General features: G+C 40.0%; 1 protein-coding gene across 1 annotated transcript in view; it reads right to left on the reverse strand.

Annotated features, from left to right (window-relative positions):
* Positions 1–22,970, reverse strand: part of LOC134612074 (cytosolic phospholipase A2 gamma-like) — a 57,315-nt gene that overhangs the window by 13,149 nt on the left and 21,196 nt on the right. Inside the window, exons 2-6 of the mRNA XM_063456454.1 lie at positions 17,756–17,898; positions 16,006–16,201; positions 15,751–15,868; positions 15,539–15,679; positions 8,456–8,509 (exon numbers count right to left, since the gene is read on the reverse strand). Of these exons, the coding sequence (XP_063312524.1) occupies positions 8,456–8,509; positions 15,539–15,679; positions 15,751–15,868; positions 16,006–16,201; positions 17,756–17,898 (652 nt within the window). The remainder of the gene's footprint in view (positions 1–8,455; positions 8,510–15,538; positions 15,680–15,750; positions 15,869–16,005; positions 16,202–17,755; positions 17,899–22,970) is intronic.

Below are 22,970 nucleotides of genomic sequence, written 5' to 3' on the forward strand. Positions count from 1 at the left end.
CCGTCCTGTAAAGATGACTGCAAGAGCACAGCGCAGACTGCTCAATGAGGTGAAGAAGAATTCCTAAGCTAAAGGCTTACAAAAGTCACTGGCAAATGCTAACATCCCTGTTAGCGAATCTACAATACGTAAAACACTAAACAAGAATGGATTTCCTGGGAGCATACCACAGAGGAAGCCACTGCTGTCATTGCTGCACGTTTACAGTTTGCACAAGAGCACCTGGATGTTCCACAGCAGTACTGGCAAAATATTCTGTGGACAGATGAAACCAAAGTTGAGTTGTTTGGAAGAAACACACAACACTATGTGTGGCGAAAAAGAGGCACAGCACACCAACATCAAAACCTCATCCCAACTGTGAAGTATGGTGGTGGGGGCATCATGGTTTGGAGCTGCTTTGCTGCATCAGGGCCTGGACGGATTGCTATCACCGAAGGAAAAATGAATTCCCAAGTTTATAATGACATTTTGCAGGAGAACTTAAGGCCATCTGTCTACCAGCTGAAGCTCAACAGAAGATGGGTGTTGCAACAGGACAATGACCCAAAGCATAGAAGTAAATCAACAACAGAATGGCTTAAACAGAAGAAAATACGCCTTCTGAAGTGGCCCAGTCAGAATCCTGACCTCAACCCAATTGAGATGCTGTGGCATGATCTCAAGAAAGCGATTCACACCAGACATCCCAAGAATATTGCTGAACTGAAACAGTTCTGTAAAGAGGAATGGTCAAGAATTACTCCTGACCGTTGTGCATGTCTGATCTGCAACTACAGGAAACGTTTTGTTGAAGTTATTGCTGCCAAAGGAGGTTCAACCAGTTATTAAATCCAAGGGTTCACATACTTTTTCCACCTGCACTGTGAATGTTTACATGGTGTGTTCAATAAAAACATGGCAACATTTAATTCTTTGTGTGTTATTAGTTTAAGCAGCCTGTGATTGTCTATTGTTGTGACTTAGATGATGATCAAATCACATTTTATGACCAATTTGTGCAGAAATCCATATCATTCCAAAGGGTTCACATACTTTTTCTTGCAACTGTATATTTTAATTCTACGTGCATATTTATGTAATATTTTTACATAATTAAGTAATTTTATTGATTGCAATTTGAGGAACCTGCCTGCCAACCCAGGCCAAAAGTCCAGAGAATTTAATTTGCTAGCACTATATTTTACCCTGTAACTTTCTATGACACCCTAAAAACCTGTACATGGGGGGTACTGTTTTACTCCGGAGACTTCGCTGAACACAAATATTAGTGATTCAAAACAGTAAAACCTATCACAGCGATGATATTGTCAGTGAAAGTGACTTTTTTTGCTGTGATACGTTTTCCTGTTTTGAAATACTAATATTTGTGTTTAGCAAAGTCTCCCGAGTCTAACAGTACCCCCCATGTACAGGTTTTATAGCGTTTCTGAAAGTTACAGGGTCAAATATTTTTACCTTGAAAAAGGCCAGGTTGGTTACGTTGCCTTTGAGAGCGTATGGTAGCCCAGGAATGAGAATTACCTACATGATGGCATACCATTTGCAAAAGAAGACAACACAAAGTATTGCAAATGGGGTATGTCCAGTCTTTTTTAGTAGCCACTTAGTCACAAACACTGGCCAAAATTAGCGCTCAATTTAGTTTTTTACTTTTTTCACACACAAACAAATATGAACGCTACCTTTGGCCAGTGTTTTCAACTAAGTGGCTATTAAAAAGGACTGTACATACCCCATATTGAATACCCTGGGTTGTCTACTTTAAAGAAAAATATGTACATGTGGGGTGTTATTCAGAGATTTATGACAGATAATAGTGTTACAAAGTCACTATTGATACATTTTAAAAATGTATGTTTTGAAACTGCAATATCCTACTTGTACCTATAGTCCTATAACTTGCAAAAAAAAAGCATGTAAACACTGGGTATTTTTAAACTCAGGACAAAATTTTGAATCTATTCAGCAGTTTTTTTCATTCGCTTTTGGAGATGAGCAAAAGATTTTTCAAGTAAAAGTCAAAAAACATGTATTTTTTTCAATCTTTCATCATATTTTTTTTAAATTAAATTACATGAGATTATATAAATAATGGTATGTAAAGAAAGCCCCTTTTGTCCTGAAATAAACAATATATAATTTGTATGGGAACAGTAAATGAGAGAGCGGAAAATTACAGCTAAACACAAACACTACAAAAGTGTAAAAAGAGGCCTGGTCGCAAATGTACAACATCTCAAAACAGTCTAGTCCTTAAGGGGTAAAATAAAATAATATATACTTAGATCATATATATAAATACACTTACACATACATACACATACATTGTCTAAGTGTATTTTAATATTAATATATATATTTATATATATAAAAAGATGCAAAGGAGGATCTTTTTATCTTGTTTTTAAAGGGTCTTGAGGGATTCCCTTTTTTGGGTTGCTGCCATTTTGTGTGTTATTTAGTGTTGACTCTTCTCCCCTGTTCTAAATATATATATATATTATTATTATTATTATTTTTTTTTATAATTTTTATTTATATATATAGATATATACAGTGATATACATATTGATATAGTATCAATTTGATATCAATATATATGAATTAATATCAAAATACAGTTAAAATGAAATTACACATATATTTGTATATGTTTTAATTATTTATTTTTTATTTATATATTTATTTTATATTATATATATATAATTATTTATATATATTAATATATATATATATATAAATAATTATATATATATATATATATATATATTCCCGAAAGAGTGCACTCAAAGGACTTGAATAGATTTTCAAATAAATACTTTATTAAAGTATTAAAATGCAAGAAAAATACGGATCGACGTTTCAGTCCCAACGGACTTTTATCAAGACCGTTGGGACTGAAACGTCGATCCGTATTTTTCTTGCATTTTAATACTTTAATAAAGTATTTATTTGAAAATCTATTCAAGTCCTTTGAGTGCACTCTTTCGGGAATATATAGAGTGGCTGGAGCTGTTGCACCGAGGCACCTTACAAGACCGGTTAAATTGAGTGCGGGGCACTCGGATTTTATATATATATATATATATATATCTAATATAAAATAAATATATAAATAAAAAATAAATAATTAAAACATATACAAATATATGTGTAATTTCATTCTAACTCTATTTTGATATTAATTCATATAGATTGATACTATATCAATATGTATATCAATATATATATCTATATATAAATAATAATAATAATATATATATATATATATATATATATATATATATATATATACACATAAATATCCAAAAAATACCGGCACTCCAGGAATTCTCAGTGATACAAGTATTCTTTTATTCAGTTCAGGACGTCAACGTTTCAGCTCCTCATGGAGCTTTCATCAGGACAACTTAAACAATGAAACAAGCAAGCTTATATAGGGAGAATCTAAATTAGTAAACTTACATATTCAGGTGTTTCACCTCCATTCCCGCCATCAGACGGACCACAGCTGCCTGCCGTATCAGCACACTACACTTCCGGGTTCCCGGCCACATGACCAGATCCGAGGTATCTGATTCGCCGACTGTCGTTACCGGGCAACCAGGGACGCCAACGTCACTGTGGTCAAACCCTTTACTTACGGACAGCGGCATGAGTCAATCCTCCTAAGCCCTTCGGTGCAAAAATGTGTTGCCGTGGCAACCGGACCGTAAACAGTCAGGAGAAGGAGGGGAAACAGGGGAATACAGGCAGTGACAGATAATCAGTGGTATCCAGGGAATGCTAGACAAAATATATGTATGGCATATGTACAAACCAATAAAGTATTATGTCATATAATATCTTAAGTGAACGGCCTGGTCATTGTTTCCTTTAACACGTGAATACTATGATGTGTGGAATATACACTTGAAGTGATCTGCGATCTCGTAAAGTCTATGTGATTTTTACTAATGAAAGGCGGACTATCAGCCTATCTTGTGAAGTGTAAACTAGATTATAATGAGTGTATCTAAAATAGTTGCACTAGCCTGCTAGTGAGGCAAAAATGTATATCTAAGTGTATGATGCTCTATCTGTGTACAAAAAATTTATTAAAGGTAGAAGGTGTTAATCATATAACAAAGGTGCAACAAGTGAGAGATGTAATAAGGTGCTATTGTTTATAAGGAAAGTTCTATAAAGTAAAAAACTATATAAGTACCTAGTGAGTATAATAAACATGAGCAGATGACCAATATGTAATAGGCCTGGTAATGATATATATATGTGGAACAATTTGCATAATCCCTAGTTCCCGCTCTACCCCCATGGATATGTAAGTAACAAAAAAATTGTTTTTATAATGACTAAAAAATCCTCTTTATATTAAATAAAGAATAAAATATAGTAAAAAGCAGTACTAGATTATTATTTGAACTACGTACAATAGAGATAGAATGTCCATCCCTATACCTCAGATACCACTGTGATGCTTTGTACTGTGATCAACCTCGTACTAGGGAATTATAGGAACATAGTGAAAGAACATTTTTCGTTCAGGCCCCTGGGCGAAATAGTGTCCAACCGTGTTATCCAGTACGTTTCTCTCTGTAACAGGAGTTTGCCCCGATCTCCCCCCCGAAGAGGGGTCGGTACGTGGTCAATGGCCACACACCTGAGTGAAGCCAGGGGATGTGATAGTTCCAAAAAATGTCGGGCCACAGGTTTGTCCGACTTGCCATCACGATAGGCAAGTCGGATACTCGATCTGTGGCCCCTGATTCTTTCACAGAGTGCCGTCTCTGTCTTGCCGACATAGTTCAAGCCACACGGGCAAGTCAGTTTATAGATTACAAAGTCACTCCGACAATGAATCCGATGTTGGATTCGAAAATTCTGTCCCGTGTGTGGATGACTAAAGGTTTTGGCAGGGATAATGTGTACACAGGTGACACACCCCAAACACCTTACACATCCCGTGTTTTTGGAATCTTTAAATGTTGGCTTGTAGCAGTGTGTAGGGTCTGTGTTCACTAACATGTCCCTTAAATTCCTGTTTCTTCGAAAGCAAAACAGTGGTCTCTGACGTAGGCTCTTGGGAAGGGATGGATCCAGTGTAATGATATTCCAGTTACGCCGGACCGATGTGGTTAGTTCCGTGCTAGCGGTGTTGAAAAGCATTGGAAAAATAGGTCTAGAGTTAGTCAATTTGTCAGCACGTGTTGCAGGAACAGTATGGGTACTTCTGGCTTTCTTAAGAGCCTCTTCAAGTACAGGACGGGGATATCCTCTTGTTTGAAATTTCTTGTACATGATTTCAAGTTGGAGGTCACATTGATTTGCTTGGGAATTGTTGCGTAACACTCTCAGAAACTGGGAGAACGGTAGTGACATTTTCAGATGCCTGGGGTGGAAGCTCCCGTAATGTAAGATAGTATTACGGTCGGTTGGTTTAGTAAAGAGTTTATACTCTAGCTTATGGTCAATGACCATGATCTCAATGTCAAGGAACTGAACACTATGTTCATCTATATGACTGGTCATTTTGACTGGAGTAGGTAACTCATTAAGGCCTTTCGTGAATTGGGCCGCTTCCTCCAATGTGCCGTTCCATAGAATGAGGATGTCATCGATAAATCTGAAATATCTGATGACTTTATCTTCATATTGTTGCAAAATATATTTCAACTCATATTGGTACATGTATGCATTCGCATACATGGGGGCCATGGCCGCCCCCATAGAGGTCCCTGCTATCTGCAAGTACCATGAGGTCTCAAAACGAAAATAATTATTCTGCAACGCTATATCCAACAATTCCAAAACGTATTCAATAGTTGGACCATGATAATTTGGTGACTGTGTGAGGAGATCCCGCATTGCCTGTACACCATCATCGTGTGGGATGATGGTGTACAGGCAACCGACATCCATGGTAATCAGAACCCCTTGGAAAGTTCCCACCTGCTTCAATCGTTGTAGAAGATCTGGGGTATCCTTAATACATGTTGCTAGTGCCGTCACGGGGCCCTTAAATAAGAAATCCAGGTATTTGGCTATTGGTTCTAGCAGCCCCTGTACTGCAGAGACAATGGGTCGTCCCGGAGGTTGAGTCAGGCTTTTATGGACTTTGGGAAGTGTGTATATTATAGGAGACTTAGGATGTTTCTTTTGTAAAAAATGGTATAAATCCAAGTCTATATGTCCTGCTTGGAGTCCAAAGGAAAGAGATTCTTCAATTTTTCTGGCTATTGAACTGGTGGGGTCCTGGTCCAATTTCTTATAGGTTTTTGTATCATTCAATTGTGATCTGATTTCCTCAGCATATTCCTCATAGTTCAAAACGACAATACCTCCCCCCTTATCTGCCGGGCGTATCACTATGGTCGGATCTGAAGCCAAATTCTTAATCAGGGCCAAATTTTCTTTAGACAGGTTGTAGTGTTTAGGCTGGTGGCTCTGTAAAATAGAGTTCGTATCTTGCCTCACTGTTCTTTAAAAAGACTTGATGGCCACCTGAGTTGTGGGTGGATCAAACACACTAGTGGGTTTGAATCTATAAGATGTTGCGCTGTTAGAAGAAATTTGTGATTTGGTGTTACTGAAAAATTCTTTAAGTCTTAAACTCCGACCAAACTTAAAAAGTTCGACCTCCCATTGAAAGTGATTAGGGGGGGTAGTGGGTATGAAAGAAAGGCCTTTACTCAGGATGTCGATTTCGGTCGGGGTTAGTGCCCGTTTTGATAAGTTGAAAATGGGGATTAATTGCGCCTCGGAGGTTTGCCCTTTGGACCAGTGGACTCGTCCTTTCTGTCCTCGCCTGGTGAAGGTTCTTTTCCTAGCCTGTGCATGCTCCTTGTCATCGTGGTCGGTAACCTGGTTGTATCTTGATGCATTGTCTCGTCTAAAAAATGGGCCGATGGGCCCGCCTGGTTCCCTTCACCCTCTGAGGCGGACTCCCCAGACGTTACATCAATAGTCGGAACATTCGGTTTGGTAATCCTTTTGCGATACCTCCTCGGTCTCCCCCTGTACTCGCCTGACAACCATCTGTACACTGCGGACTCTTGATAGTCCTGGTGGACCCTCTCCATTTTCTGCCGTTTGAACTTAATCAACTGGTTTTTGTATTTAAGGAGTTCCTCACTCAATTTCAGTGTGATGTTATTCCCTTCTTGTGTGTCAAGCAGTAATGCATATTCATTCTCCACTGTCTGGATCTTCCTTCTGATGTCTACCAGGTCATCCTTAACATCTTGGATTGTTATCAACATGAGATCCAGAGAGCACTTATTCAGAACTGCAGTCCAGTCCTTGCAAACCTTTGCCTTTGTCCTCCCTATAGTGGGTATATTTCTTACTTTCTTATTTTAATTCTACGTATTATTAATTACAATTTGCGGGACCTGCCTGATAACCCAGGCAGAAAGTCCAGAGAATTTAATTTGCTAGCACTATATTTAACCCTGTAACTTCCAAGATACCATAAAACCTGTACATGGGGGATACTGTTTTACTCGGGAGACTTCGCTGAACACAAATATTAGTGTTTCAAAACAGTAAAATGTATTACAACGATGGTATCATCAGAGAAAGTGATGTTTTTTGCGTTTTTCACACACAAACTACACTTACACTAACAATATAATTGTTGTGGTACGATTTACGGGTTTGAAACACTAATATTTGTGTTCAGCAAAGTCTCCTGTGTATAAGAGTACCTCTCATGTACAGGTTTTATGGTGTTTTCAAAAGTTACAGAGTCAAATATTAGGCTTGTGTTTCCGTTTTTCCACATTGAAATTCGTCAGACTGGTTACGTTGCCTTTGAGACCGTATGGTAGCCCAGGAATGAGAATTACCCCCCATGATGGCATACCATTTGTCATATAACTAGTACATAGTGGGTACTGTTTTACACGTGAGCCATCGCTGATTACAAATATGTGTATTTTATTGCAGTAAAACCAAACAGTATTATGACATTCACAGTTAAAATATCATGCAGAACTAAAAAAAAAAAAAGCAACATTTCTTAATTTCTCACATTTTTTTATATTTTATTCATATTAAATTATGTTTCATAGCTAAATATTTGATGTTAAATGAAAGCCCTCCTGAATAAAATTATATATAATAAGTCTGGGTGCACTTAATATGAAAGAGGAGAATTACGGCTGAACAGACATATAGTCACATTCCAAGTTTTGTTTACGTTTTATTTAGGTCAAAACATGTACATTTGGCTCAGTCCTTAAAGGGTTAATACTTCAAGCCATAAATGTTGAAAAAATAACCATTGTTTCTTGTCAGTGAATTATCTGTTTTGCATAAACACAAGTGCTTAACAGTACTAACTTGTTTAAGCAGGACCCTTTTACTTAAATGTGTTGCTATGCTAGATTTCAATTAATAGTTATTTACTTTTATACCCTATCAAGACAGTTAAGATCTATTTGTACAGTACCTTTGATGAAATCGAATATTACTTTTTCACTTCCAAGTGCACTGCCCCAGATTCCTAAAAAGGTAAATTTAGCATGATCAAAAAGTCAATTCCATTTTAACCTTAAATAATGTAATAATTTAAGTCAATGAGGCCTTAATATGGTGGCATTATACATTTTGCACTGCAATCTTTACTATCTATGTAACTAATTCTTGCAATTGTAGTAAGAGGCTTACCTAGGCTACATGGCGCCTGGAGTAGAAATGTGTTCTGCCCCCACTCAAACTATAGTTTTTAACATTCCTTTAACATGTGCATACTTACATTTGCATAACACACATTCCAGTGTCCAGTGGTATGCTGCTAGGATCAGTCTCTTAACGGATTGCCAAAGTCCATCCAGATCTTTAATAATGCAGAGTATGAGGTAAAGCATCATCACAGGGTACGTGAGGGAACTTGGCAACCAGTGCACAGTGATCCCAGCAGCTCCCTCCCAACCTGCTTAGCAGCCAGTGGTGTAAATACCGCAGGTTCAGCAGGTACAACACTTGGGCCCACAAGCTGGGTATTGCTCCACAGATGGCCAATCGGTCAATTTGGCTCTTTAAATGCACAAGAAAGTCCCTGTAGTATCAGCAATACTGGGAGGAAGTGAGTGCAGGTGAGTGCAGAACAGAACGCAGGTGAAAATGGAAGTATAGCGGTGTTCGGGAGTTTCTGTGTCTGCCCATGATTTATGCCCAAACACCGCTTCCTGCGATTGCGGGAACAAGATGGCCGCCACCTTGTGGTCATTCATATGAAATGCGGCAACCCAGACGAACAGTTAGAACACTGCGGTGGAAATTGCTACAAAGTATCAATTGGGCTTAACAAGCACCCGGGTGGTCTATGAGTTGTGCGGCTGTTCGGTTCACGAACAATATAAGCCAAATTGCACAAACCAAGTTTTTTTCAGTGTCTTTTGCATGGCCCATAATCCTGGGGCTTGAGACTGGCTTGCAGGCTCCTCCAGGAGCCTGTGACAAGATTTGGTTCGTCACATTTTGTAATTTCTTTTTTTTGTAATTCTATTTTTTATTGAGGCATAAAAGTTTGAGGGTACAGAATGTAAGACGGGAGACAATAAAGTTTCATACAAGTCGGGAGTAATACAATGCAGTGCATATCATCTCTAAATATTTGCTAGCCTCATTTTATGTTAAGAATAGTAAGGTTACGTCGGGCGATTATTCAGTTGCAGATTATTGAAAAACAGGCTAGTACTAGGCTATGGCATCTGAAAGCTGAATAAACTCAAAATAATCAGGCTTCACTATAGGTTGCTTAGGCTCAGTGGCAGGTGCAGATCAATTATGCGATTATCAAGAGTAATGCTAGGCTATGTAGGGCCTTATGCATGTCATAGGTGAGTGGATTATGTGGGTTTCGACATATAGTGATAAAACTAACGCGCAACTAATCTGAAGCCATAACAAAAATGTGGCATAGAGAAGTACTGATAACAATACTAGTAACAGGATTGATAATCCGTTTGACTAGGCTGCCCTAGAGCTTATTGCTGAACATGGGGATTTCTTGCTTATCTGCTAGAAGCTACAGCATAGGTTAGGTGTACTATAGGTATACATGCTAAAGTAGAGTTGTGCAGTGGACAAGGGGAAATGCTGCTTATTAAGAGTGGCATCTCTGGGCTGCAGCTTACGAACGTTAGTCCCTGAAACAGTTTATCCAATGCCCGACCTCTCGAGGTCATGGGAGCTTGCATGCGGTGCATAAAGGGTCGTTGCCGTTGGCGGATTCTTGCTGGAGCTGGGTCCGAGGTCGCATAGAGGGAGAATAGCGAGTCGCATAGAGGGAGGAGAGCGAGTGTCTCTAGTCGGTGGGGTGCAGCACTTCTGGTGGAGGGTCTGTTAGTCTGCAGTCTCTTGGGCCGCTTATGCCTCTGTGTGTGCGGGAGATTCTTCCGGGTGGTCTCTTCTGTGGCCTGCTTCCCATGTGGGTCAGGTAGGGTGTGGGTGGGTGAGTGTTGTGATTTTGCGCCCTGGGGTTTTCCCCTCACCTCCCGCTGCCTGCGACTCCTCTTACCTGTTGTTAGTAGGTCATGCAGGTCGGGTATGGGTGCTCGGTGCCGCTCTTGAAGTTTGTCCCAGAAGCGGTTAAAAATCACCTACAAACGCTGCAAGGTGTCTTGCTGTGGGCTCTGTATCGGCAGCTTGCTTTTGGGTGCTGTGTTGTCAGCCGCCATCTTAGGTGCGCCTCGTGCGGGCTGTTTCTCGTTTGGGTGCAAGGTATGGTCTTGGCTGATTGCTCCAGTCACCCTGTGTAGACCGGGTTAACCCCCGCTGGTCCCTGAGGGGGGGTAGGAGGCCCGTGCACCGAGGGATCTGTTCATGGTTTTACCGTCCAGGAGAGCGGCCGCCTCTCCTCGGCTCGGCCACAGACAGGCCTCGTTTGCTTGTTGCGGGTTCCCGGGCAGTATGTATGTCGTTTTTAATGTCTTCTGGTGCCCCCGGGTTCCCCCTATACCGCTTGTGCCTTCTGGTGGGTGAACTTGCTGAATTTCTGGGTTTATGCCCCTTATTATGTTGGGTTTGTCAGGAGCTGATTTTTAGCACGTCTGTCCAGCACAACGGTTAGGCTCCGCCCCCCTTTGTAATATCTTTTTATGTGACAACAATGAAGAAATTGCACTCTGCTACAATGTAAAGTAGTAAGTGTACAGCCTGTATAACAGTGTAAACTTTCTGTCCCCTCAAAATAACTCATTATGTCTATTAATGTCTAAACCGTTGGCAACAAAAGTGAGTACACCCCTAAGTGGAAATGTCCAAATTGGGCCCAATTAGCCATTTTCCCTCCCTGGTGTCATGTGACTCGTTAGTGTTACAAGGTCTCAGGTGTGAATGGGGAGCAGTTGTGTTAAATTTGGTGTTATCGCTCTCACACACTGATAATTGGAAGTTGAACATGGCATCTCATGGCAAAGACTTGGTCCGATGAGACCACAATAAACTTATTTGGTTCAGATGGTCTCAAGCATGTGTGGTGGCAACCATGTGAGGAGTACAAAGAAAAGTGTGTCTTGCCTACAGTCGAGCATTTTGGTAGGAGTGTCATGGTCTGTGTCTGCATGAGTGCTGCCGACACTGGAAAGCTACAGTTCATTGAGGGAACCATGAATGTCAACATGTACTTTGACATCTTGAAGCAGAGCATAATCCCCACCCTTCGGGGACTGGGCCGCAGGGCCGTATTCCAACATGACAATGACCCCAAAACACCTCCAAGATAAACACTGCCTTGCTAAAGAAGCTGAAGGTAAAGGTGATGAACTGGCCAAGCATGTCACCAGACCTTAACCCTACTGAGCATTTGTTGGGCATCCATAAACGGAAGGTGGGGAGCGCAAGGTCTCTAACATCCACCAGCTCCGTGATGTTGTCATGGACGCAGGGCCGTCTTTAGAGTGGGGCAAACGGGGCAGCTGCCCCAGGCCCAGTTGCTCCTGGGGGGCCCCAGAGAAGCTGCCCCATGGACCCTGCGATATGCGCAGCCTCCCTTGGACCCGGCCATATGCCTGTGTGTGTTAGTATGTCTGTGTGTGTGTGTGTGTGTCAAATATCTGTCAGTGTCTGTGTGTGTGTGTGTGCCATTATGTCTGTGTGTGTGTCAGTATGTGTGTGTGTTTGTCAGTATGTGTGTGTGTGTGTGTCAGTATGTCTGTGTGTGTGTCAGTATGTCTGTCTGTGTGTCAATGTGTCTGTGTGTATATGAGTGTGCCTGTGTGTGTGTCAGCATGTCTGTGTGTCTGTCAATATGTCTGTCAGTGTATGTGTGTGTGTGTGTGTCAGTATTTCTGTCAGTGTATGTGTCTTTGTGTGTGTCAGTATATCTGTCAGTGTATGTGTCTGTGTCTGTGTGTGTGTATGTATGTGTGTGTTTGTCAGTATGTCTGTCTGTGTGTATCAGTATGCCTGTGTGTGTGTCAGTGTGTCTGTGTGTGTGTCAGTATGTCTGTCTGTGTGTCAATGTGTCTGTGTGTATATGAGTGTGCCTGTGTGTGTGTCAGCATGTCTGTGTGTCTGTCAATATGTCTGTCAGTGTATGTGTGTGTGTGTGTGTCAGTATTTCTGTCAGTGTATGTGTCTTTGTGTGTGTCAGTATATCTGTCAGTGTATGTGTCTGTGTCTGTGTGTGTGTATGTATGTGTGTGTTTGTCAGTATGTCTGTCTGTGTGTATCAGTATGCCTGTGTGTGTGTCAGTGTGTCTGTGTGTATGTCAGTATGCCTGTGTGTGTCAGCATGTCTGTGTGTGTGTCAATACATCTGTCAGTGTATGTGTCTCTGTGTGTGAGGATATCTGTCAGTGTATGTGTGTGTGTGTGTGTGTGTGTGTGTGTGTGTGTGTCAGTATATCTGTCAGTGTATGTGTCTGTGTGTGTATGTATGCGTGTCTGTTTGTGTGTGTCAGTATGTCTGAATGTGTGTCAATATGTCTGCCAGTATATATTTGTGTGTCAGTGTATGTGTGTGTCAGTATGTATCTGTGAATGTTTTAATATGTCTGTCTGTTTGTGTATGTGTCAGTGTGTCAGTGTGATTGGGGGTTGTGCGTAATTGGGGGGAGCGGGGATTGGGAGGGTCGCAGGGCCCAGAGGACCCAACAAAATTATTTTCCCAGGGTCCTATTCATATTATAGATGGCCCTGCATGGAAGAGTGGAAGTGGACTCCAGTGGCAACATGTGAAGCAGTGTTGTAAAATAATGGTGGCCACACAAAATATTGACACTTTGGGCCCAATGTGCATATTTCCACTTAGGGGTGTACTCACTTTTGTTGCCAATAGTTTAGACATTAATGGCTGTATGTTGAGTTATTTTGAGGGGACAGCAAATTTACACTGTTATACAGGCTGTTCACTTACTACTTTACATTGTAGCAGAGTGTAATTTCTTCAATGTTGTCACATGAAAAGATATAATAAAATATTTACATTGAGGGGTATACTCACTTTTGTGAGATACTGTATGTGGCAGTGAATGTGTATATGTGCATACATCAGCACTCAATTACCAGCAATCAAATGCCAGCACTAAATGCAAACATACCCCTGCAGTCAAAAGCCCAAATTATATATAAATACATTCCTTCATTCAAGCAACATTACACACAGCTGTAAAGCTACATTTAAAAGTCAACACTTCATAAAAATCAGCTTGACAAAGACCACTTAGCAGGTTGAGACGTTGCTGCTGATTATGTAAATAGCTTATGTATTTGTTGATGGAAAGGTACTATTTTTGAGCATGACCACCAAACATGCAGGTAAGTTCCTACTTCCTTCTCACATCTCCAGCAGGTGGCAGAAATATCTGTATGCATACGGTTCAGTCGAGCAGGGGGGCCTGTATCAATAGGTGATCAGTTTATAATTACATTTTTGTAGCTTGCTACTGATAGTGCCTTGGTGCACTAAAATGTGGATTTTTTTTTCCCATTGTCATTCATTTAGTGTAGTACCGGTGTTCTGTTCCCATCTAGCCATGTATTTTGGTGGTGCCTTCTGTGTGGCTGTAAGTAACGTCGAGTAAAGAATAGAAATCCCTATCAGCGCATAACAGTCTGAAGGAGGTAATTTCATGGTGAATTAGATGCATTGCATGGAGAGACGTGTAAAAGTGTTGTATTTGCTGGTAGCGAAATCGGTGTAAACCCGTTGGAACATCATCCGGAACAAAGTCCTGGAGCTGAATTTTTACACAATTGTTTCAAAAACAGCCAGTCTGATTCCCCAAATCCCGTCAGCCCTTAGGACGTAAGGCCTCCAGTCACTTCAGGATTATAAGAGAGTGGACTGAAGCATTGTAAGTTGCGACAATTGTCTAGTCAATATCCATAGTAGTACTCAGGAAAGGATGGTCTTGTATGAGCTTGTCACCCAGGGGGTTAGTAAACCAGAGTTGGGAAAGAAGTCTCCAACATACCTGGGACTTCTCCAGATCGATCCAGAGCTTCTGTGAAATTTTACTGTGCCTGTCTAGGAGTCACAAAAGATAAGTCACACGGTAGTACCGATGAATAAACAGTAGCCTGACTCCAACTAACTTTTTGGGGAGAGATAGTTGTGATCTGTTGACCCTGGAGGGTCCTAATTTCCAGACAAATTTTGTAAGGGCTAAATTAATCGACTGGGAAAAGGGTTTTAGTAATAAGATTGGGATGGTTTGGAAGAGAAACAGAAGTCTTAGCAAAAGGTTTATTTGCTGAGCATTTATCCTACCAAACCAGGAAACGTCGAAATGCAACGTTCAGAGAATGGGTAAAAAATTGTCCTGATAGACAGAATTCAGATCTTTCGTGAGCCACATATTTTTAAATATATGAGATACTTGACACCATTTAAAGGGATATTGGGTGCGTAAATAATCTATGAGTGTGAAGGTGACTGGTGGGCATCGGATATATCTCTGCTGAGTTTCAAGTTTGAAAGATGACCATATTCTCGGAACTTCACAAGTAAATTTGAAATAGACACTGTAGGCCTCTTCATAAAAAAAGAAAATCACCTGCGTAGGCAGCAACTTTATGTTCTCAAGAGCCATTAATGACACCATCCCATCTGACCACCGGTAGAAAAGGCTATAGAGAGGGCAAACAGGAGGGGGGATAAGGGGCACCCCTGTCTCGTACCATTTCAAATTTGAAAGGACACCATTAATTAACAGCCAGGCACCAGGCACCATGGAAAGGGAGGAAATCCAGGCTAGTATATGAGGTCCAAAACCCATTGCCCATAGAGTCACCAGCATAAACGTCCAACCCACCCAGTCAAACACCTTCTCCACACCGGTAGAGAGGAGAAGGATTCGGAGCCCGAAACTCTGAACCACATGCATCACAATGAGAGCATGTATAGTGTATCCTTCGCCTCCATTCTAGGGACAAAGCCAACATAATCTGGGCAGACTAGCTCAGGGAGCACCTTGCTCGTGCATCTGGTCATATTGATTCTTAAGTTAAAAATTATTAATATATGTATTATTACTTTTTGTAATATGTCATATGAGTTACATTTGTCAACATTTTAACTTACCTTGCAGAAAACAAACTTCTCTCTCAGGTTGGCTCTTTGATACCTTGCCTTGTTCAAATTTGCTCCCTAGTAACTTTGTGTCCACATATTCTTTATATGCAGGAAATCCAGATGTGTGTGGAGTAAACTCAAACCAGGTTTCTGAAATTGCAATGGTTCATTACTTACAGAAGCTATGGAAATAGGTAATACTAATATTTATCGGGACCTACCTGGTTCATGTTTAATGCCATTATTCACATTTGTTTTTTCCACTGCAGCGTATACTGGATATGGATTTGACCCAATTTCACAGGCACCACAGTAATCAGAAAGCTTCTTTTCATTAACCTAAAAGAGTAGAGTGGAAAAAGACAATATTTCAGGAATTAGTATTACAAGTATAAAAAAGAAAATGCATAATCATGAGTTCCTGCTATGCCAAATTTAGCAGAGAAAGGATTAATTAAAATGCATACAGTACTCACATCCTTAGTCATCATTTGAATGATTACATGGGCCCAAAAAGAAGTTAGTGATGCAGTATCATTTTCCTTTGTTTGTTTCAGCTTCTCCCATGATTTCTGTAAATCATACTCCTTCTCGAATGTTTTACAGATTTTGCCTTCCATCTCCCCAATACAATTTGACCAATTGTCATTGTCATAAAGTGATGACATACACCTGAAAAGAAGAAAAGTGCATGAAACATGTTTTACAATTTGTCTGCTTGTCTGGAAATTATCTTTTTTTATCTCTTCACATCATGTATTTTTTTTTAAATAGAACATTTATTTAAAAAATTATGGAAATAAAAAAGAAATGTAAAAACCTTTGTTGCAGAAGTGCGCACGTTTTAGCTAATGCATTTAACAGCAATTTTGTTTGGAAAGGTCTCTAGTACCTGCTAAAGATTTCATAGTAGAAGTAGGTAAGCTACTCTACAGATCTTCTATTAGACTGAAACACTGTCTTTTGTTTGGATATTTCAGGATGTTGATTATCATTTTCAAGTCATTCCCTAATTGATCGAACACAGTCCTTCAGAATGCTCTAAGGTGAGATACTACAGTTTGAATCTTACCTGGCTCTGTTGGGCACCCACATATTTTCTGATCTGCCTTGCTATGCTAAAGAGGAAGGTCATGCTAGCACATTAGCGTATCAGTACATACCAATTTTGAGCAATATTCAATGGCTGAGTGTGTCAGCTGATTGCTTTCAGCCAATGAATACCATCCAAGGCTGTTATCCTAACGAGGAAGTATAAACATATCATAGGCAGTCAGAAATTATTGCAGGCACCCAACTTACCTGGTTAAGAGTCAAATTGTTAGTAAATGTAAGGGACCCTGGCACTATAACCAATACAACATTCCATATGCGGGTGAGAGTGCCCCTTTTGTTTGTTTTTAATATCACAGGCATTTTTAGCTTAAATAATTTAAGTGCCAAAAACGAAATGTTGAATGACATTTTATTAGTTTCCATGGTGATTGATCTTTCTTTAGCACTTTTCCCCAAAATAGCACTTGTTTTTGTTATGATAAATCTCTGCAATTAAATATTTCTTTTTCTTTTTTTGTTTAGTCACATTTACTATAATTGTAGCTAAAATTTCAATGATCATCTTGCTTAAATTAATATATCTATCATTTTCATATTCTTTACTGCCTCGGGTGTAGATTTAACATGTGGTATAGAAATATGAAATCATTTTTCAGACCTACTTGAAAGAAATTTTTATAGGGACACTCGAGATGCAGAAAATATGCCAATGGTTATTTAAAACTAAACAATTTTTTATATCTTCTCTCTGAAACATAGCAGAGAATAGAAAACATCAGCATATGTAGCACTTAAGGCAAATGGTCCCTTATGTGTATGTCAAATTAATAAATAAATACATCGGTGACTCCTTAATTCTGTAATACAATTCACTTTTGCAGCGCCCCTTCCTCCTGATTGGCAGCTGTTTGGGGAAGCTCTCTTAAGAGCAGTTAGGCATGTAAAATAATGGGCAGATTTTGCACATGCCTAGTCTCCTTTAAGAAGGAATTTCATGGGGTGGGACCTGACTGCCATGCTGTTATATCACCCAGTTATATCGCCCATACAATGCTTCTTTTGTTCCTGCACTAGCTATTTTAAATGAATATTTGCTTTATAATAACATACCTTAAAATAATTTAAAATTTAGAACACAATATTTTAAAAAATAGCATAGTTATTGCATACCATGTAGATCCAGAAGTACCACAAATGTATGTAACTGTGTCAAGAATATCATCATTAGCCAGTTCTGAAAGGACGCCCAAGAAACCAATCATAGCACGAAGACCACCACCAGAACCCAAAACAGCAACAACTGGTACATCACCCTATTGAAAAAGATTGCAAGAAAATTAAGTAATATAGATTCAATTCTACATTAAATCTGACTGCAGAAATGTGACTTAAATATACAGAATAGTACTCATGCAAAATCTTCAATTTAGAATGTGCTTTACTTTGTACATGGTATTATTCTAAATCTGTTAAAAATTAATTATAAATATTGTAATAATAAACAGACTTGTGCATTTGGTTTCGGCCTGATTTTAAATTGTTATTTTTTGGGCTAATTGTTGGTTCAGCCAAATTCTGTATCTCTGAAGTACCAAATGGACATATAACCAAGCAAACTACTAGCGCAATGGACAAGCATGTTTTTTTGCTCTGGGATTCAGAGTTCCGCCATAATGATTGATGGAAAAAAAAATGATTGATGGCTAAGGACAGCCAGTGAATGATGGTTCTATTCACAGATCAAGTGAGAAGTGACTAATAAAGGGACAAAAAGAAGAGCAGAAAAACATCTATATTCATATACCGTATTTCACCGCATAAAAGTCACAGATTTTATGCCTAATTCCTTTCCTTAAAAATGGTGGTGTGACCATTATGTGAAGATTTATTTTTTGCGATAGTATATGCGACCAGTACGCAAAGCGTTGTTTTTCTAAAAGTTTTTTAACAGTTGCTGATAACATTATAGTTGCTGATAACATGCATATTTCCTAATGCATTACATAAATTCTATCCTGATCCCTGTCCTCCTGTCATTTCTTATCATTTCTTAATGCATTAAGTGCACTTAATGCACTCTCAAGTATAAGTCAGTAGGATGTTCATCATCATTTTTTAAGATAGTTTCACAACAAAAATAGCAATTTATTATTATTATTGGCACTTATATAGCGAGAGCAGGTAACTTGTTTTTCTTTGTTTTTTACTATATATTGGGGTTGATGTGTACTGTAGTCATTGCTGGCGCCCAGTAATGGGAGTGAAAGCAGGCAGTGGCGTACTAAGGGGAGAGTGTGGGGACAGTCCGCACCGGGTGCCATCGGGCAGGGGGATGCCACCAGGGCTGGCCAGGCTTGCTATTCTGTGAGCTGTGTGGCTGCACCAGGTGCCATAGCAGCAGGGGCGCCGGGCAGCCGACACAGCTCACACGCAGGGGCTGGGACTGGGAGCAGGAGACCAGCTGGCTGCACGGAGATTTGGGGGCGGAGTAAAAATGGCCATAGGGCGGAGCAAAGCAGGGTGTGGGGGTGGAGCTAAATGCAGCCTCATACTGTTGCACACAGAGGGGAAGCAGGAAGGAGTCCCTGCTTCCCTAACTACAGCACAGTAGGGACTGAATCCACTCCTCCTCCAGCCCAAGCTTACTGTAAGTGAGAGAGTGTGTGCTGTGTGTAACTGTGATTGTGACTGTCTTTGACTGTGTGTGTGTGTGTGTGAGACTATCTGTGATTGTCTGTGTGACTGTGTGTGTGTGTGTGTAACTGTCTGCCTGTTATTGTGTGTGTGTGTATGTGTGACTGTGTGACTGCCTGCCTGTTTGTGTATATCTGTGATTATGTGTATCTCTGTGTATGTGTTTAGTAGATAGCTCCCTTATTTGGTGACTGTCTGTGAGTGTGTGTGTGACTGACTGCCTGTGTGTGTGTGTGAGAGAGAGACTTTCTGCCTGTGATGGTGTGTGTATGTGTGTGACTGTTTGCCTGTGTGATTGTCTTCCTGTGATTGCGTGCGTGTGTGTGTGTGACTGTGTGTGTGTATGTGTGACTGTCTGCCTGTGACTGCGTGTTTGACTGTCTGCCTGTAACTGTGTGTGTGGGATTGTGTGCATCTGACTGTGTCTGACGGTCTTCCCCTGCAGTGAGCTGGGATATGTTGTCATCGCGGCCTCTGCGTCATTACAGGGCGTGCGAGGGACCCGTGCAGGAAGAGGGACTGAGGATCCACTCCAGCCCTTCTAGAGCAAGGTAGGGAGGCTGGGTGGACCTCTTATTTATTAAATGTGTGTATGTATGTAATGTTTGTGTGTGTGTGTGATTGTGTGTCTGTGATTGTATGTGTGTGGGTCTGTGATTGTGTTTGTGTATATCTGTGATTATGTGTGTGATTGTGTGTATCTCTGTGTATGTGTTTAGTAGATAGCTCCCTTATTTGGTGACTGTCTGTGAGTGTGTGTGTGACTGTCTGCCTGTGTGTGTGTGTGAGAGAGAGACTTTCTGCCTGTGATGGTGTGTGTATGTGTGTGACTGTTTGCCTGTGTGATTGTCTTCCTGTGATTGCGTGCGTGTGTGTGTGTGACTGTGTGTGTGTATGTGTGACTGTCTGCCTGTGACTGCGTGTTTGACTGTCTGCCTGTAACTGTGTGTGTGGGATTGTGTGCATCTGACTGTGTCTGACGGTCTTCCCCTGCAGTGAGCTGGGATATGTTGTCATCGCGGCCTCTGCGTCATTACAGGGCGTGCGAGGGACCCGTGCAGGAAGAGGGACTGAGGATCCACTCCAGCCCTTCTAGAGCAAGGTAGGGAGGCTGGGTGGACCTCTTATTTATTAAATGTGTGTATGTATGTAATGTTTGTGTGTGTGTGTGATTGTGTGTCTGTGATTGTATGTGTGTGGGTCTGTGATTGTGTTTGTGTATATCTGTGATTATGTGTGTGATTGTGTGTATCTCTGTGTATGTGTTTAGTAGATAGCTCCCTTATTTGGTGTACTTAAATATTGCAATCTAATATAAGGATAACAAATAAGGGATGTATCTACTAAACAACTGAAAATAAGAAAAGGGCTTTTTTAATTTTGATCCTTTAGCTGTTTAGTAGATCATTTCCTGAATTGGTGCCTGTATGCGAGATTTCCATATTTAAAGATACCAAATAAGGGTGCTGTTTAGCAGATAGTTCCCTTATTTGGTGTCCTTAAATATGGCAAGCCCACATAAGGATAGCAAATAGTGGAGTTATCTGCTAAACAATGATTTAAGAGTTAAGAGGTGTCAGCCAGCCCACAACAAGAAATCTGGGTGCCTAATGTGAATTATATGTAAATGTGTTGTCAGATGCCAGCATGAAGAGCACGGTATTACTGCGTGTGTGTATATGTATCTGCATGTGTGTATGTCCGTGTATGTGTATATGTGCAGATATCTCAAAATCTCGCCAACACTACACACAAATACACTCATGCATATCAACATCAACACTACATTCAAACCCCAACATTATATATTACCACATCACTGCATTCAAATACCACACAACACACAAATGTATGCTTGCATTCAAATACCAACACTACATACAAACACACCCATACATTCACTCACACATACTCCATACAAAAACATGCATACATTCACACACAAACACCGCTCAGTGCTAAATACATAAAAAAAAAATTTGGTTGTTTTTTACATTTCAAGTTGAGGGGGGTGCCAAAAATAGGACCCGCCCTGGGTGCCAAATGCTCTAGGTACGCCCCTGAGCGCAGGACTTATCTTTCTGCATTTGTATCCATGTTTTGTATCACTCAGTCTTGTAACAATGCAGCCGCCCATCCCATGTGTTCCCTATTAAGGGTTAATAATATATGGGGGTGTATATAAAAAATACACCTTTCTGTCTCATTAGAGATTTTTGCCAGAGGCTCAGGGAAGCAAAGTGAATGATTAGAGTTAGGACCCACCTAGGGGGGTCTGCCTTGACGTTGGCAGGTGGGCTCATCCTCTCATGGCTATTGGAGGTAACTAAAAAACCTCCATTTGTTTAAAAATACATAGGGACTAAGGAGAGAGTGCAGGTAACTTGTTTTTCTTTGTTTTTTTACTATATATTGGGGCTGATGTGTACTGTAGTCATTGCTGCCGCCCAGTGATGGGAGTGAGCGCAGGACTTATCTTTCTGCATCTGTTAACAATAAATAAGACAATTACAAAAACACTTACAGGAACGATAGGTTGAAGAGGACCCTGCTCAAACGAGCTTACGGTCTATAGCAATGGTCAATTATGCAAGTATTACGCAATGAATTTAATTTGAACCAATACTCCGAATGAAAAACCAGGGCTATTATGCGGTGGTGACTATTATGCAGTGAAATACTGTATATATGTATTATATGTATAATAAATATATATAATATATAAATACAGTTTTTTTTTCCCATTCCCTCTCTTTTTCCCTCTATTGGTTACTCTTTCCCACTTGATCTGTGAACCAAATAGTGGGAAAATGTGCATGCAAAATATATACATAATATTATGTATCAGGGCTTAATAAATGCATGGAGGCACAGAACATTGCACATATTGATGCTTTTATTCATGGTTAGTCAAGTGAATAACTTTGCATTTTTCTACATTAAATTTAATCTGTTATTTTAGTGCCCATTAAAGCAATATCCTGCTATCATTGTATAACTTTAAAGAGTTTATGTCATCTGCATACATTGAAACATAGCTTTCAAAGCCTTTTTCAAGATCATTAAAAATATGTTAAATAGAAGCAATTCCAGAACAGAACCCTGAGGAACATCACTTACTACCTTTGTCCAGCTTGAAAATGTACCATTAATTTACCATCTGTATTCTATCTTTAAGCCAATGTTTTACCTAAGAACAATAATTTTTATGTAGACCAATTTCTTCTACTTTAAACACTAACCTATTCTGAGGAACCGTATCAAACGCCTTGACAAAATCCAGGTAGATCACATCCACTGCAATACCCTGATCAATACATCTACTTACTTCTTCGTAAAATGCAATTAGGTTAGTTTGACATGACCTATGTTTCATAAAACCATGCTGATTATTGCTAATAACATTGTTCTTCCCAATTAATTCCTGAATATTACCCCTTAATAATTCTTCAAATACTTTCCCAGCCACAGAAATTAAGCTCACAGGTCTATAATTTCCAAGAGAGATTTTGGACCCTTTTTGAACATAGAAACCACCTCTGCCTTCCTTCAATCCTCCAGTACAATTCCTGAAAGAAACGACTCATAAAAGATTAAAAACATCTACCAAAAGCAGAGGAGTATCCATCTTACTTAGTAGACACTTGGCCTTTGACAATAGGTATGTGCATGGGGAAAGAATTCGGTCAGT

The sequence above is a fragment of the Pelobates fuscus genome, chromosome 5 (genome assembly GCF_036172605.1).
Source record: "Pelobates fuscus isolate aPelFus1 chromosome 5, aPelFus1.pri, whole genome shotgun sequence".
Classification (NCBI taxonomy): domain Eukaryota; kingdom Metazoa; phylum Chordata; class Amphibia; order Anura; family Pelobatidae; genus Pelobates; species Pelobates fuscus.